This window comes from Bos indicus x Bos taurus, chromosome 1, assembly GCF_003369695.1.
Source record: "Bos indicus x Bos taurus breed Angus x Brahman F1 hybrid chromosome 1, Bos_hybrid_MaternalHap_v2.0, whole genome shotgun sequence".
Taxonomy (NCBI): Eukaryota; Metazoa; Chordata; class Mammalia; order Artiodactyla; family Bovidae; genus Bos; species Bos indicus x Bos taurus.
The window spans coordinates 145525529-145541653 of record NC_040076.1 but is presented as its reverse complement, the minus strand read 5'-3'; the positions used below and the strand labels follow the sequence as shown (position 1 = coordinate 145541653).

General features: G+C 46.1%; 2 protein-coding genes across 10 annotated transcripts in view; one reads left to right on the top strand and one right to left on the bottom strand.

Moving 5' to 3' along the window:
* The window catches only part of DIP2A (disco interacting protein 2 homolog A), a 121350-nt gene extending 115492 nt beyond the window's left edge, over positions 1-5858 (bottom strand). For all 9 annotated transcript variants that reach the window (XM_027548407.1, XM_027548424.1, XM_027548416.1 and 6 more), the window contains exon 1: positions 5626-5858. In XM_027548407.1, coding sequence (XP_027404208.1) covers positions 5626-5716 — 91 coding nt within the window. In that variant the 5' untranslated portion in view covers positions 5717-5858. The remainder of the gene's footprint in view (positions 1-5625) is intronic.
* On the top strand, positions 5715-10116 carry LOC113898289 (translation initiation factor IF-2-like). Its single transcript, XM_027551289.1, has 3 exons — positions 5715-5761; positions 5832-6965; positions 9767-10116. Exons 1-2 carry the CDS (start codon positions 5715-5717, stop codon positions 6562-6564), a joined length of 780 nt encoding a protein of 259 aa, XP_027407090.1. The 3' UTR covers positions 6565-6965; positions 9767-10116.
* The last annotated feature ends 6009 nt before the right edge of the window (positions 10117-16125 follow it).

Genomic DNA, 16125 nt, shown 5'->3' with positions numbered 1-16125 from the left:
GCTTCCCTGTTCTTCACCATCTCCTAGAGCTTGCTCAAACTCATGTCCATTGAGTTGGTGATGCCATCCAACCATCTCATCCTCTGTCATCCCCTTCTCCTCCTGCCTTTCCCAGCATCGGGGTCTTTTCCAATGAGTGGGCTCTTCACATCAGGTGGCCAAAATAATGGAGCTTCAGCTTCAGCATCAGTACTTCCAATGAATATTCAGGATGATTTCCTTTAGGATGGATTGGTTTGATATCCTTGCAATCCAAGGGATTCTCAAGAGTCTTCTCCAATACCACACTTCAAAAGCATCAGTTCTTCAGTGCTCAGCTTTCTTTATGGTCCAACTCTCACATCCACACATGACTACTGGAAAAACCACAACTTTGATTATATGGACCTTTGTCAGCAAAGTAATGTCTCAGCTTTTTAATACTCTGTCTGGGTTTGTCATAGCTTTCTTTCCAAGGAGCAAGTGTCTTTTAATTTCATGGCTGCAGTGATTTTGGAGCTCAAGAAAAGAAAGCCTTTCACTGTTTTCCTATCTATTTGCCATTACATAGTTTGGTAGTTCTCAAAGGTGTGGCTCTCAAGAACCCTTCACACTCTTAAAACTTATTGAGGACCCCAAACAGCTTTTATTTGTGAGCTATCAATGTTTACCACATTAGAAATTAAAACAGAAAATTTTTAATATTTAATTAATTTTAAAAACTGTACATGAAACCTACCATAAATAAAAAATAATAATTTCCAAAGCATTTGGTGATTTCAGGTGTTGTTTTACTCTTACGAGCCTCTTTAACATCTGTCCTCTCGGAAACAAGTGGATTCTCCTTATCTGCTTCAGTTCAATGGCCTGCAGGATACGCAGTTAAGGTCTACGAAACACAATCAGCCTCACACAAACACGGGCTAGAAAAGCGAGGAGTATTTCAGCAGCCTTTTCAGATCATTGTGGACATTCTTTGATACCACACCCAAACTAGGCAAACTGTAGGTTCTTAAACAATAGTTGCAATGTAGAATCTAAAACCTTATCAATGAACTTATCGTACTGTTATGTTGCAATCCATTGGTATATCTCTGAATGGGTCTTTTACCCATGCACAGATCTGAAACATGATGCACTGGCCATTTGGAAAATACTGGTTCACAAAATTATGCAGCTCTTTCAAATGTTGACACATTTCACCAAATAATATCAGTAACTCACATTCTGGACTTCCTTGCTGGCGCAGTGGATAAGAATTCGCCTGCTAATGCAGAGGACACGCTTTGATCCCTGGTCTAGGAAGATTCCGCATGCCGAGGAACAACTAAGCCCATGCACCACAACTGCTAAGCCCACACGCTGCAACTACCGAAGCCTGCATGCTTAGAGAGGGCCCATGGCCAACAACAAAGATCCACTGCAACCAAAAACACAGGAATAAATACATAAACTATTGTTCTAGAAAACACCTATAGGCCTAAGGCAGTCCTTATGTGAGGGTGGGGTTAATATTAAAAAAAAAATTGATTAACGTTACCACTGAGCCCATCAAAAAAGTCTTCAAGTACTCAGAAGCACACACACACACACAAAAACAAAAAGTGGCAAGAACTCCAAAAGACAGGACAAGTGTGAGAGAAGGGTCACAACACAAAGACACCAGGCCAGGCTTTGCCAGGTGAATGGAATTTGGACTGAGAACTTTCATATACCACAGAATATTTAAAAAGCACAACAAATGTTTATCGACGTGAAGGCAATGTCAGAAGCTGTCATGCTCATGGTAGCAGACAGAAGTTTTAAATTTTTGTATTTTTCCTTGAAAACACAAATATTATCATCGGCCACAATTTCTGACACTTGTTCTTCATTTCTCAGAAAATGTCCACCAAATACCCAATTCTGAATAACTGTAGTTTGTCTGCCACTCATTGTTTTCAAGCGAAAGTCACACTCCAGGAGAAAAGTGGCCAGTTCGTTCTGCAGTTGCATAGCTGCCACAGCTGCCACTCCTCACACAGGCCCTGGGCCTCTCAGAGCAGCCAACATGCTTCCCATGCGCCTCTCATTCCTCATGAGCAGACTCCACCAAGCGTTCAGGGCTGAGAGGCAAGAAAGTTAACTGTGGGGACTTCCCTGGAGGTCCAGTGGTGAGAACTCAAGTTTCCACTGCAGGGGGCATAAGTTCAATCCCTGGTTGGGGAACTAAGAAACCCCACCCCACACAGTGCAGCCAAAAAGAAAAACATTAACTGTTACTGTATCAACAAGAGATATGTCTAAGTCAAAGTAGTATTGTTTTTACTGCCAGTGGGGAGGTGGTGAAGAGGGTATATTGGCTGTCAGTGTGATTTGGGGCCCTTGCCTCACAGTTTCTGCCTAGACACCAGCAGTTTTACCCACCAGGTTTCTGCACCATTAGTACAACAGCGAAAACAGAAATGACAATCTTAATATTATTATAAAAAAGTTTTCCCTCATAGGCCCCCAGGAAGGGTCTTAGGGACCCCAAGAGGTGTGTGAACCACAGTGTGGGAACCACTGGCAGATTATTTCTAGAAGAAAACAGAAGAAATGGCTACCAGAGGCCAACTCTGGGGAGAAGCCAGGGGTAGGAGGGAGGCTCACTCCATCCTACGTTTCCTTTAAACTGTTCCATTTCTCTGTAATGTGTAATGACTACTTTAATACAACATTGTGCAGCCTTAAGCTCAACGGAGAAATGAAGCTAAACCTGACCACTGACAGCCAAAACATTACCAAGCACCCAGCAGGTACTCGATAATCACTGAATGAATGAATATATACAGATAACACACACACACACACATACAAAGAGTGGCAAGAACTCCAAAAAACAGGACAAGTATGAGGGAAGGGTCACAACACAAAGACACCAGGCTGGGCTTTGCCAGGTGAATGGAATTTGGACTGAGAACTTTCATATACCACAGACTATTTAAGAAGCACAACAAATGTTTATCGACATGAAGGCAATGTCAGGCTGTCATTTTGAAAACTAAGAATTACATCACAAATTTTAGAAATTAAAGACGTTTAATGAGAAAAAAAAGGCTTTGTGAAAAGAAGTTCCTTCCTCACATCCACAAATGGAGCTTTTCTGCTTTATGCTTGATTCCGTCCAGGCTAAGCCCCTGCTATAGCAGAATACAGGAAAACAAAAAACAAAGTTAAAGCCATGGGATAGACCTACTAACCAGGATGAAAACACAGGAGTGGGACAAATGTAACCTATTGTGTAGGAATTTCCTCTCTAAATCTCTGCAGGCCACCAAAACAAAGAATAAACTTTACACCATTATTCTCTTCTCTTTTTTTTTTCAGGTTTACAAAAAAGTATTTGAAAATACAAGGGCTTCCCATATATCCCCTCTCTGTGTGCACACCACATCCCCGACTGGTATTAATGGGGTACATATGTTATAACTGATGGATAATATTGATAAATTATTACTAACTAAAGTCCATAGCTAACTTTAGGGTTCACTCTGTGCTGTATATTCTATGGGTTTTGACAAATGTACAGTGACTTGTGTCTGCCATTACTGTATTACACAGAATCGTTTTGCTGCCCCAAAGATTCCCTGTGCTCCACCTACTCACTCCATCATCCTCATTTTTAAGCAGTTCAGCATCGTTCAGTGTTGTTTCCTCCTCCCTCCACCCTGCACCCACTGTCATCTCTAAGTTTTAAGCAACTCTTCATCCAGACAAATGTGACCGCTGTGAAGGCATCCAATTTTGACATTACTATTCTAATTTAGGGGCTTCCCAGGTGGCGCAGTGATAAAGAATCCACCTGCCAATGCAGGAGATGCAAGAGATGCAGGTGCAATCCCTGGGTTGGGAAGATCCCCTGGAGAAGGAAATGGCAACTCACTTCAGTATTCTTGCCTGGAAAATTCCATGGACAGAGGAGCCTGGTGGGCTAGAGTCCATGGGGTCGCAAAGAATCGGACATGACTGAGCAGTGCACACAGCAGCATTCTACTTTTTCTCGAAAATGGTGGGGGGTGAGTGTGTGGGGAGGAGAGCAATATCACATAGGGCAAATAAGAGTCCCGCTTTGTACTTCTACCTGAAAAATATTAAAATGATAATGAAACTGAAACTAGTTTGGGTTGCTTTAGAATTGTGCTTCATTAGTAACATCTTCCTTTATTTATATAAATAAAACTTTACTGATGTAGGGGGTAGGACAGAGGCCAGGGCTCCTGTCTCCTTGGCTGCACTACACTCTGCTGTCCCTTCCCTTCAACACTGTCTTCACTTCCCCAGCTTAAGCTACTATCCACATAAACTTAATCTTATACCTTTTATGCAACTATACATCTTCTACAGTCGGCTAAAATGACAACAGGATAAAAGGATTCAATAGAGCAGTGTTTCTTTTGTTGAAATACCTGTCTTTACGTGTGTTCTGTCCTACAAATTATGAAGTTCTCAATCTTATCTGTCAACTCCCAGAAAGAATTCAAACACACAACCACAAAACAAGGAATTGAAGGAATAACTAACACAGTGGAGCAGAAATCAGAAGCACTATGCAAAAACATATTTGAAATGTGTAAAATCTAAACTGTAACTATATGATTTTCCCTGGGTGAAGAACTAGAACAAACTCAGGCCAGTAGTTCCTGTCAGAAACATTCCTAATTTCAGTTTTTTCAGATTTTCCAAGAGCATCTCATCACCAAGAATTCTCAAGTCCACCCTTTGCCAATTGCAGTTTCATTGAAAAAAGAAAAACTCACATGTCACGGTACTTTAAAAAATCTGGATGTTAAATTCAAAGCAGTTGCATGTAAATGTTGTATTACCTGTAAAACAAAGATTACAGCACCACCTACCTCCCTAAGCTTGGTGAGGATTCGCTGAGTTAGTACAATCCTGTGCATATTTATTAGATAGTCCTAAGAATTCACTAGCCTGACCCCAAGTGAAACTCGGTTCAGCCTATGGAAAAAATGGATTCTAAAAGTTGAAAATGTATTTAAATTTCAAAAACAGTTACGCATTTAGATGCTTCTCTCCAAGGGCTGCGAGGTCCCCTGACCCGGCCAAGAACTAAACTCTGCGCTGACTGCCACGCGGAATTCGGGACCTGAGCCTGGAGGTTACAGACAGAGGGTAACGCCACCCACGCCTCTGAGGCCCAAATACTCAGTCTATTTTAAACAAACAAACACTTATTGCACATCTTTCTTAATTTTAAAAAATTCCCTAAGAGGGGCTAACAATCTCGTTCCACGTGTTCAGTGCTTTGCACCTGTTACAGCATTCCAGGCTCCCAACTATCCCCGAGAGGTAGGTGCGGCGACCACCTAGTCTCGCGGGGGAAACCGAGGCACGCGGGCGTGCAGCCGGCGCGGTCTCTACGCGCTGACACGCGGACCTGGGCTGGCCAGCCCGCTCGGACACAGCGGTCATCCCCGTCCAGGTTTCCACATCTGAGGCCACACACCCAAAGCGCGGCCACCGGCCGGGCGCCGGAAGCCGGACGGGAGTCGGGGTCCCGGGTGTGAGCGCCGGGCGGGGGTCCGGTCGCATTAAGGCGGGGCGGGGCCTGGGCAGGGGTCTGGGAGGAGAGCCGGGCGGGGGTCCGGGTTCCGGGCCGCTCACCTTCCGACAGCTCCAGCTCCAGCTCGGCCAGGCTCTCCCGCACCTCAGCGGGCAGCTGCACCGCCTCCAGCGGGCACCCGCGCTCGGCCATGGCCCCGCAGCAGGACTGCCGTCCGGCCGCCTCGCGCCGGGCGGGGTCGGGGCCGGGGTCGCTCCAGGCCCAGCCCAGGTGGCCGCGCAGGCGACAGCTATGTCGCTCCCCTCAGCCCCGCGACCCGCATCGGCCCTCGACGAGCCAAGGCGGCGGGCAGGGGGCGGCCCAGGCAGCTCCACAGAGACACGGGAGCGGGCACGAGCGCAAGCAGCTCCTCTGCCGCCGCCGCCGCCGCCACCGCCCCGCGCGCCCCCGACAGCCCTGCCGGCCCTGCATGGAGCGCGCGTGCGCGGTGGGAAGAGCGGCCAGGGGAGCGCGCGTGTGCGGCGGGCTGCCAGCCTGGTGGGCGCCTGGCCCCGCCCAGCAACACCAGACGCTCGTTGCCATTGGCCGCGAGAACGCGGCGAAGCCGCCCCGGGCGTCCATTGACTGAGCCGAGAGAAAGTCACTCCCGAGAGGCTCTGCGCGGGAGGCTTGGATCGCGGACTGGCCCGATCGCAGGCTCGGCTGAGAGGGCGGTCACCTCAGTGTTGGGGTCTCGGGCACGAGGCCTCTCTCAGCCCATGTGCAGTGGGCCGTTGGACTCAGGCGGGCGTCAGTGCGCGGCGATCCCTCAGGCTCCTCGGCGGGCGAGCAGCAGGCACTGGTGTGGAGTCCGCGAGGATGGTGGGGCGCAGCTGAGATGGAGGACGTTGAGGCTTCCGGGCGCGCTGGGCCTCCTCTTGAGGAATGCGTCCACATGCTTTCCTCCCAGCACGGGCCTCACTCATGAGGCTTTTCACAACTCCCAGGAGCCAGCTGGACACCCCGGGCCCCTTTGGACGTCCTTCATAGACCCGTTATGACGTGTATTAGTCCAAGTGCTTTTCAAAACAGCCTTGGAAGGAGCTCCAGCAGCAATTTCAGACGGTGAGGTGATCTTGGGAAGTGCGAGGACAGACGAGGGAACTACAGACGTGCGGAGCCTGGGGGGGTTGGGTAGTGGAGCTGCACTGAGCCCCCCTCACACACACACACACACTGGAGAATCCAGAGGGAACTGTTGCGCAGTGTCGCGGGAAGTGCATCAGTGGACTGTGGTGGACGTCAGTACTCACAACTGTACGCAGAGGGTCACTTTGCTACGTCACATCAGGTGTCCTTCAGGTGACAGAGCCAGCAGGAGAACGATCTGGCCACTGGGCCAATACAGAAGGCCTCTGATGAGCAGTGCTTGCCCCAGAGTTAATTTTTCACCTGGGTTGAGGTAGGAGTGTGAACCAGTGAAGTGAATGAATGCCCTAGTGACCTGTTTATGATGGAAATATTAGCTATAAGGAAAGATAATGGAAGTGGGCATCATCTAAATGGTGCTGCTAGTGATAAAGAACCTGCCTGCCAATGCAGGAGACGTGAGATACAGGTTTCATTCCTGGATGGGGAAGATCCCCTGGAGGAGCACATGGCAACCCACTCCAGTATTCTTTAATACTACTGATACTCTTCAGAAAAATAATGGACAGCTGATGGCTACCAATAGACCATTGAAAGTGATGGAGTCTCTTTGATTGCATGCCAAGAAATCCTCATTTCCTTCATTGAAACAATAAAGACAAGGACTAGGCCCAAGAGTCTCTATGATGGTAAACACCCAATCAAGACAATTCTGTTTTGCTAAGTTTGGGATCCTGGTTGGGGAAATCTGGGTAGATGCCCTCAAAGATTTCCTCACCCCCACCCCATCCCACACTACCCCCTCGACTGTCTTGAACCTCTGGAGCCTGCCCATGTGGCTCACCTTTCCCTACCAACCTAGCCCCCCACTCCTCAGTCTGTTGGACAATAGGCATATGATTATGGTTATTTCTTAGTATAATTCAGCTGAACTATAACCCTCTTCCCCTCAAAAGAACACATTAGTTTGCTGCTGCTAAGTCGCTTCAGTCGTGTCCGACTCTGTGCAACCCCATAGACGGCAGCCCACCAGGCTCCGCCGTCCCTGGGATTCTCCAGGCAAGAACACTGGAGTGGGTTGCCATTTCCTTCCGCAGTAACAAAGTACCACTAACTGGGTGGCTTAACAGAAGTTTATCTCACAGTTCTGGGGGCTGGAAGTTAGAACAAAGTGACAGGGCTGTGAGGGAAGGATCTTCTATTCCTCTGCTAGCTTCTGGTGGTTTGCTGGCAATCTTGTGTTACTTGGCTTGTAGATGCATTGTGCCAGTCTGCCTTGATGTTCATGTGCCTTTCTCCCTATATGTTTGTATGTTTCTGTGTCCAAATTCCCTGTTTTTGAAAATACCAGTTATTGGATTTTTACCTGCTCTAATTATAATACTCATCTTAATTTGATTGCCTATAAAGACCCTATTTCCAAATAAGGTTACATTCATGGGTACCTGGGGGTTAGGACTTAAACATCTTTTGCAGGGATACAGTTTAGTCCATGACAGGTTGTAAGAACCAGCCAACTGCCAGGAGCTAGGAAAGTTTTTGTGGGGCTGGATTATAAGTGTGCTTGATGAGTGGTGGTCCCCAGCATCCTTGCTTAATTCACCAGCATGAGCCCTGCAGAAATCAGAAGAAAACTGGAGTGTAAAGTTGGTAAAAGACTTATGACCAGTCTTCTAAGATACAGGGTTTATGACCAGTCTTCTAAGATACAGGATTTAACACCTAGGCAAAGACCAATAGCAAACTCCTAAAGTGATGCTATGTCTATTGCCATATAACAAATTACTACACACTTAGTGGCTTAAAACAAGAATCATTTATTCTCCTAAGTTGCTGAGGGTCAGGGCAGAGTGGAATTGAGCTACGTCATCTGGGGCTTCAGTTGGAACAGCTTGAAGGCTGGAGGTTGGAATGATCTGAAGGTTCATTTACTCACATGTCTGACAGTCGATGCTGGAGCCCAGATTGGAGGTGTCGGCCAGCATGCCCACACACGGCCATTCCCACTAGTCAGTGGTGGCTCACCACTGTAGGCAAGAGCTGACAGTAGGAAAGGTTGCTCCTGAACAGCATTTGCGGGGAGTGGGGAGGGCGGTGGGCGATAGGATCCTAGCAGTGAAGAGGTCAGGAAGGAGCTTGTAACTGACAGAAGTCAGTACTGCAAATTACAGTGGCCAGCAAGACCTGAGTGGCAGCCAAGGGACCCTGACCTTTGGACAGTTGCAGAAATGGTTAATAAAACACAGCATCCCTAGAGGCAAAACAGATGGGCAGTTGAAAATACCAGCAGAAAAAAGTTAAGGATGGATGAATAGGAAAATCAGGATCCCACAGCCAGTTTCTGGACTGAGCTGGTTTTCAGATGTGGTACTGAAGAGGTGGCCAAATACCAAGAAGGACCCTGCAGCATACCACAAGTAGATACAGAAATGAATCCTGAAGTCCTTTTCCAGAGTCCAATAGCCATTTCCTTTGACAACTACACCCAGGGGGAAAGTGGGTAACCAAACATTCTGAAGACTGTGTACTGAAGATGTACACAAAATCTGAATTGACTTTGATATCCAGACATCTGCATTATCATCACGGCTTCCCTGTCAGAGTGGCTGCATAGTGGCCAGATAATTAATGGAGTCCTCCCCAAGGTCCAGCTTACAGTAGGCCCACCAACTCTGTGGACCTGCTTGTGGTCATTTCCCCTGTCCCAAACTGAATAATTGGCATTGATGTACTTGGCAATTAATGTTACTCTCAGGTTGAGTCCCTGACCTGTAGGGTTAGAGCTATCACAACAGGAAAAGTCAAGTGGAAAACTGACTGGTTTTGAAAAGTCAAGTGGAAAACTGACCTCTAAAACTGATCTGTTCCAGTCAAGATCATAGAGTCTCTAGGGGTGAGACAGTGGCAGAACTGGGGGCCACTTTTAAGGATCTAAAGGATACAGCATGGTGGTCCCCCAAATCTTAAATTCACCAGTGTGATCCCTGCAGAAATTGGGTCCTGGAGGATGGCAGTACACTGCAAACTCAACCGAGTGGCAGCCCTGATAGTAGTTTCTGTGTCAGATGCAGGGGGTGGCTACTGATTTGGTGTGTTCTTTTCTGTCCCCATCAGGAAAAAAGGATCAGGACCATTTCACATTCACATGGAACACAGATGCAGTTTTGCCCGAAGGCTATGTTACCTCTCTTGCCCTCTTGTAGTCCAAAGACTTCACCATCCTGAAGAATATCACACTGCTCCATTACACCAATAATATTACAAAGATGCTGGAGGCCTTGGTAAGATACAGGTGTTCCAGAGAGTAGCAGATAAACACTGTGAAGATTCAGAGACCTGCTACATTTGTAACATTTTTAGGGATCCAGTGGTCAGTAGTGCCCTAGGGCATCCCTTTCAAAAGGCAAAGACAATTATTGCATCTTGCACCTTCAGCCATCAATAAAGGAAGATACTTTTGGGTCTTTTCAGGTTCTGGAAGTGGCCTATTCCACACCTAAGAATAGTGCTCTGGCCCAAATACTGGGTGACTTGGAAGACTTCCAGGTTTGAGAAGAACCCAGAAAAGTAAAGAGTTTTTGTAATTGGTCAAGGCTGTGATGCAGGCAGCTGTGCTGCCCCAGCCATATGGTCTAGCAGGTGGTGGTGGTGGTGGTGGGGAACGACATGATGTGGAGTTTCTGGCACATCTCAGTAGGAGATTCACGAAGCAGGACCCTAGGTTCTGCCATGCCCCTGGAAGCAGAGAATTATTTGCCTTTTAGGGGGAAAAAAGCCTTGGTGTGCTTCTGTGCTCTGATAGAGATGGAACATCTGGCCTTGGGACACCAAGTGAACATGCAGACAAAACAGTGCCTTGTTAGGGGGTTCTGCCAAACTCACAAGGTCATCAGGGTGGTTTGGCCCAGCAGCAATCCACTACCAGGTGGAAAGAGAATGTTCAAGACAGCATGAGACTGTTCAGGGGTCACAGGTGAGTGCAGGATAGGTGGCCCAGACCCACAGAGCACCCACTGTTCCTGTATCAGAGCCCCTTTGTCCTTTCACACCTATGACCATATGGGGAGGCCTTTAGGACATGTGGACAGAGGGGGAAAATCTTGAGCCTCATTCCTGGATGGATTGGCTTCATGATGGTGTTCAGTTGCCAAGTCGTATCTGATTCTTTGCAACCCCATAGACGGGAGCACACCCGTCTCCTCACCATCTCCTAGAGTTTACCCAAGTTCATGTCCATTGAATTGGTGATGCCATCTAACCATCTCATCCTTTGTTACCCCCTTCTCCTTCTGCCTTCTATCTTTACCAGCATCAGGGTCTTTTCCAATGAGTCGGCACTTCACATTAGGTGGCCAAAGTATTGGATTTCGGCCTCAGCATCAGTCCTTCCGATGAGCATTCAGGGTTGATTTCCTTTAGGATTGACTGGTTTGATCTTGCAGTCCAAGGGATTCTCAACAGTCTTCTCCAGCACCACAGTTTGAAAGCATCAATTCTTTGGTGCTCTGCCTTCTTTATGGTCCAACTCTTACATCTGTACATGACTACTGGAAAAAACCATAGTTTTGACTATCTGGACCTTTGTTGGCAAAGTGGTGTCTGCTTTTTAATACACTGTCTAGGTTTGTCATAGCTTTTCTTCCAAGGAGCACCTGTCTTCTAGTTTCATGGCTGCAGTCACCATCCACAGTGATTTTAGAGCCCAAGAAGAGGAAATACGTCAGTGTTTCTGCCTTTTCCCCTTCTATTTGCCATGAAGTGATGGAACTGGATAGCCATGATCTTAGTTTATTTAATATTGAGTTTTAAGCCTGACTTAGCACCTGAGATCAGCATGAAAGTGGACAGCAGCTACATTACAGCCTCATGCAGGGCTGGCCTTGAAAGACAGCAGTGGAGACATATCCCCCACTGGGAAGAGCGCCTGTCATTCACTTTTGTGTGTAAGGAGTGGCCCAAGGTGAGAATATATGTGGACACAGGGCAGTGCTGGGTGACCTCTGTGACTGGGGATAAGGAAAGCACATGGGAAGACGTACTGGGATGGGCACCAAGCAGACAGAACAATTCTAACAGTTGACATTGGACAGCATTTCTTACTGGCAACCTGTGTGCTGGCACGATGGGTACAAGGACAGAATGACCAAAGTAATGGAGATGGAGGCTATTTATGGGCCCAAGGCTGATCCAACCACTCACTTGGTCTAACCTGTCAGCAAGAGACCAATGAGGAGCTCCCGATGTGGTTCCTTTCATGAGGTTCAACCAGCCATTTGCTCTACTGGAACTCTTCTATCCGGGAAGGGCCAGCAGTTTGTTTTCACAGAAATAGATTCATACTGCATAGACAGGTTTAACCTCCTGTCCACAGGTGTCAGCCAGCAAGGGTTTATGGAGTGTTAGTTCCTCTAGCACAGGATCTCACCTTACAGCAAAGGAAATGCAGGGTGCACTTTACACTGCAGGATGTGCAGTGATCACAGATCTGCTGCCTGACAGAGCACTGGGACAGTCAGCTAAAGGCACAGCTGAAGTGCCAAGGTGGAGGTAATATTCTATGGCACCATTTCCCAACAAGAAAGACACCTGAGTCTAAAATCCAAAGGTGGAAATAGGAGTGGCCCCACTTAATATCACTCCCAATGGTCCACTGGAGAACTTGGTGCCTCCTGTCCTCCCAAGTATAGATTCTGCAGGGTTAGAGGTCATGGTCCCCAAAAGGAACACTTCCTGTCCTACTGGATATAAATGATGGATGATGTCTGGGAACCCTGGGTTCCTGAATCTTGGAACCAGGGGGCAAAAGGAGAAGTCACCATCTGGGCAGTGGAGAGGGTAGGGCTACTCTATACTCAAGAATGTGTGGAACCCGTGACCCACACGGAGCATCTTGGTACTCCTTTGCTTAACTGTGATCAAGAAACTAGAGACTCCAGCTTGCACTTGCAGTGGAAGAGTCTGTCTCTTGATTTTCAGGCACCTGCAGTCTGGCTGTAAGGGATGTGCATGATATATGCGATACTAGTTTAAGGCACACACCAGTCTGCAACATTACCTCTAACTTGAAAGACTGATTTCCAAGCTGGTGCTGAAAGCAAACCTTCAGCTAGCCATTCCACTCTTCAGCCCAGGCAACTGCTTCCAGCGATGGGATCTGTAATGCTGGTTTGTAAACCAGCCCCTGTACACAAGGGCAAGGAGAGATCTAAGAAAGAGGCAGACCCTCCAGGTCAGCAGGCAGCAGGTTTGATAAGCAGGGAACTGATGAGGTTTGTCTTGGGCGGCCAGAAGATAACTCTCTGCAGCCACTAGAATCTTTAACTTTTTTAAATTAATTAATTTAATTGGAGGATAATTACTTTACAACATTGTGGTGGTTCTGCCATTCGTCAACATGAATCAGCCACAGGTGCACGTTTGTCCCCTCATTGTGAACTCTCCTCCCACCTCCCTCCCCACCCCATCCCTCTGAGTTCTCCCAGACTACTGCCTTTGAGTGCCCTGCTTCATGCATTCAACTTGCACTGGTCATCTGTTTTACATATGGTAATATACATGTTTCAATGCTATTCTCTCAAGTCATCCCACCCTTGCCTTTTCCCACAGAGTCCTTTACATCTGTCTTTCTTTTGCTGCCTGGCAAATACAATCATCGTTACCATTTTTCTAAATTCCATCAGATCAGATCAGATCAGTCGCTCAGTCGTGTCCAACTCTGCAACCCCATGAATCGCAGCACGCCAGGCCTCCCTGTCCATCACCAACTCCTGGAGTTCACTGAGACTCAGGTCCATCGAATCAGTGATGCCATCCAGCCATCTCATCCTCTGTCATCCCCTTCTCCTCTTGCCCCCAATCCCTCCCAGCATTAGAGTCTTTTCCAATGAGTCAACTCTTCGCATGAGGTGCCAAAGTACTGGAGTTTCAGCTTTAGCATCATTCCTTCCAAAGAAATCCCAGGGCTGATCTTCAGAATGGACTGGTTGGATGTCCTTGCAATCCAAGGGACTCTCAAGAGTCTTCTCCAACATCACAGTTCAAAAGGATCAATGCTTCAGCACTCAGCCTTCTTCACAGTCCAACTCTCACATCCATACATGACCACAGGAAAAACCATAGCCTTGACTAGACGAACCTTGGTTGGCCAAGTAATGTCTCTGCTTTTGAATATGCTATCTAGGTTGGTCATAACTTTCCTTCCAAGGAGTAAGCGTCTTTTAATTTCATGGCTGCAGTCACCATCTGCAGTGATTTTGGAGCCCAGAAAAATAAAGTCTGACACTGTTTCCACTGTTTCCCCATCTATTTCCCATGAAGTGATGGGACCGGATGCCATGATCTTCATTTTCTGAATGTTGAGCTTTAAGCCAACTTTTTCACCCTCCACTTTTCACTTTCATCAAGAGGCTTTTTAGTTCCTCTTCACTTTCTGCCATAAGGGTGGTGTCATCTGCATATCTGAGGTTATTGATATTTCTCCCAGCAATCTTGATTCCAGCTTGTGTTTCTTCCAGTCCAGCATTTCTCTTGATGTATTCTGCATATAAGTTAAATAAACAGAGTGACAATATACAGCCTTGACATACTCCTTTTCCTATTTGGAACCAGTCTGTTGTTCCATGTCCAGTTCCAACTGTTGCTTCCTAACCTGCATACAAATTTCTCAAGAGGCGGATCAGGTGGTCTGGTATTCCCATCTCTTTCAGAATTTTCCACAGTTTCTTGTGATCCACACAGTCAAAGGCTTTGGCATAGTCAATAAAGCAGAAATAGATGTTTTTCTGGAACTCTCTTGCTTTTTTGATGACCCAGCAGATGTTGGCAATTTGATCTCTGTTTCCTCTGCCTTTTCTAAATTTCATATATATGCATTAATATTCTGTGTTGGTGTTTCTCTTTCTGGCTTACTTCACACTGTATAATAGGCTCCAGTTTCACCCACCTCATTAGAACTGACTCAAATGCATTCTTTTTTATAGCTTAGTAATATGCCATTGCATATATGTACCACAATTTCCTTATCCATTCATGTGCCAATTGACATCTAGGTTGCTTCCACATCCTGGCTATTGTAAATAGTGCTGCGATGAACACTAGGGTACATGTGTCTCTTTCATTTCTGGTTTCCTCAATGTGTATGCCCAGCATTGGGATTGCTGGGTCGTATGGCAGTTCTATTTCCAGTTTTTTAAGGAGTCTCCACACTGTTCTCCATAGTGGCTGTACTAGTTTGCATTCCCAACAGTGTAAGAGGGTTCCCTTTTCTCTGCACCCTCTCCAGCATTTATTGTTTGTAGACTTTTTGATAACAGCCATTCTGACCAGCATGAGATGGTACCTTATTGTGGTTTTGATTTGCATTTCTCTGATAATGAGTGCTATTGAGCATCTTTTTGTGTGTTTGGTAGCCATCTGTATGTCTTCTTTGGAGAAATGTCTGTTTAGTTCTTTGGCCTGTTTGTTTATTGGGTCATTTATTTTTCTGGAATTGAGCTGCAGAAGTTGCTTGTATATTTTTGAGATTTATTCTTGTCAGTTGCTTCGTTTGCTATTATTTTCTCCCATTCTGAAGGCTGTCTTTTCACCTTGCTTATAGTTTCCTTCGTTGTGCAAAAACTTTTAAGTTTAATTAGGTCCCATTTGTTTATTTTTGCTTTCATTTCCATTACTCTGGGAAGTGAGTCATGGAGGATCCTGCTGTGATTTATGTCAGAGAGTGTTTTGCCTATGTTTTCCTCTAGGAGTTTTATGGTTTCTGGTTTTATGTTTAGATCTTTAATCTATTTTGAGTTTACTTTTGTGTATGGTGTTAGAAAGTGTTCTAGTTTCATTCTTTTACAAGTGGTTGACCAGTTTTCCCAGCACCACTTGTTAAAGAGATTGTCTTTTCTCCATTGTATATTCTTGCCTCCTTTGTCAAAGACAAGGGGTCCACAGGTGTGTGAATTTATCTCTGGGCTTTCTATTTTGTTCCATTGATCTATGTTTCAGTCTTTGTGCCAGTACCATACTGTCTTGATGACTGTAGCTTTGCAGTATAGTCTGAAGTCAGGCAGTTTGATTCCTTCAGTTCCATTCTTCTCAAGATTGCTTTGGCTATTTGAGGTTTTTTGCATTTCCATACAAATTGTGAAATTATTTGTTCTAGTTCTGTGAAAAATACCATTGGTAGCCCCAGAAATCCACGCACATATGGACACCTTATCTTTGACAAAGGAGGCAAGAATATACAATGGATTAAAGACAATCTCTTTAACAAGTGGTGCTGGGAAATCTGGTCAACCACTTGTAAAAGAATGAAACTAGAACACTTTCTAACACCATACACAAAAATAAGCTCAAAATGGATTAAAGATCTAAACGTAAGACCAGAAACTATAAAACTCCTAGAGGAGAACATAGGCAAAACACTCTCTGACATACATCACAGCAGGATCCTCTATGACCCACCTCCCAGAATATTGGAAATAAAA

Coding starts and splice junctions, on each gene's coding strand:
- LOC113898289 (XM_027551289.1), top strand. CDS start 5,715: ATGGCCCCGCAGCAGGACTGCCGTCCGGCCGCCTCGCGCCGGGCGGG. Junction 5,762..5,831: donor GCCGCCTCGCGCCGGGCGGG/GTCGGGGCCGGG, acceptor CGCTCCCCTCAG/CCCCGCGACCCGCATCGGCC.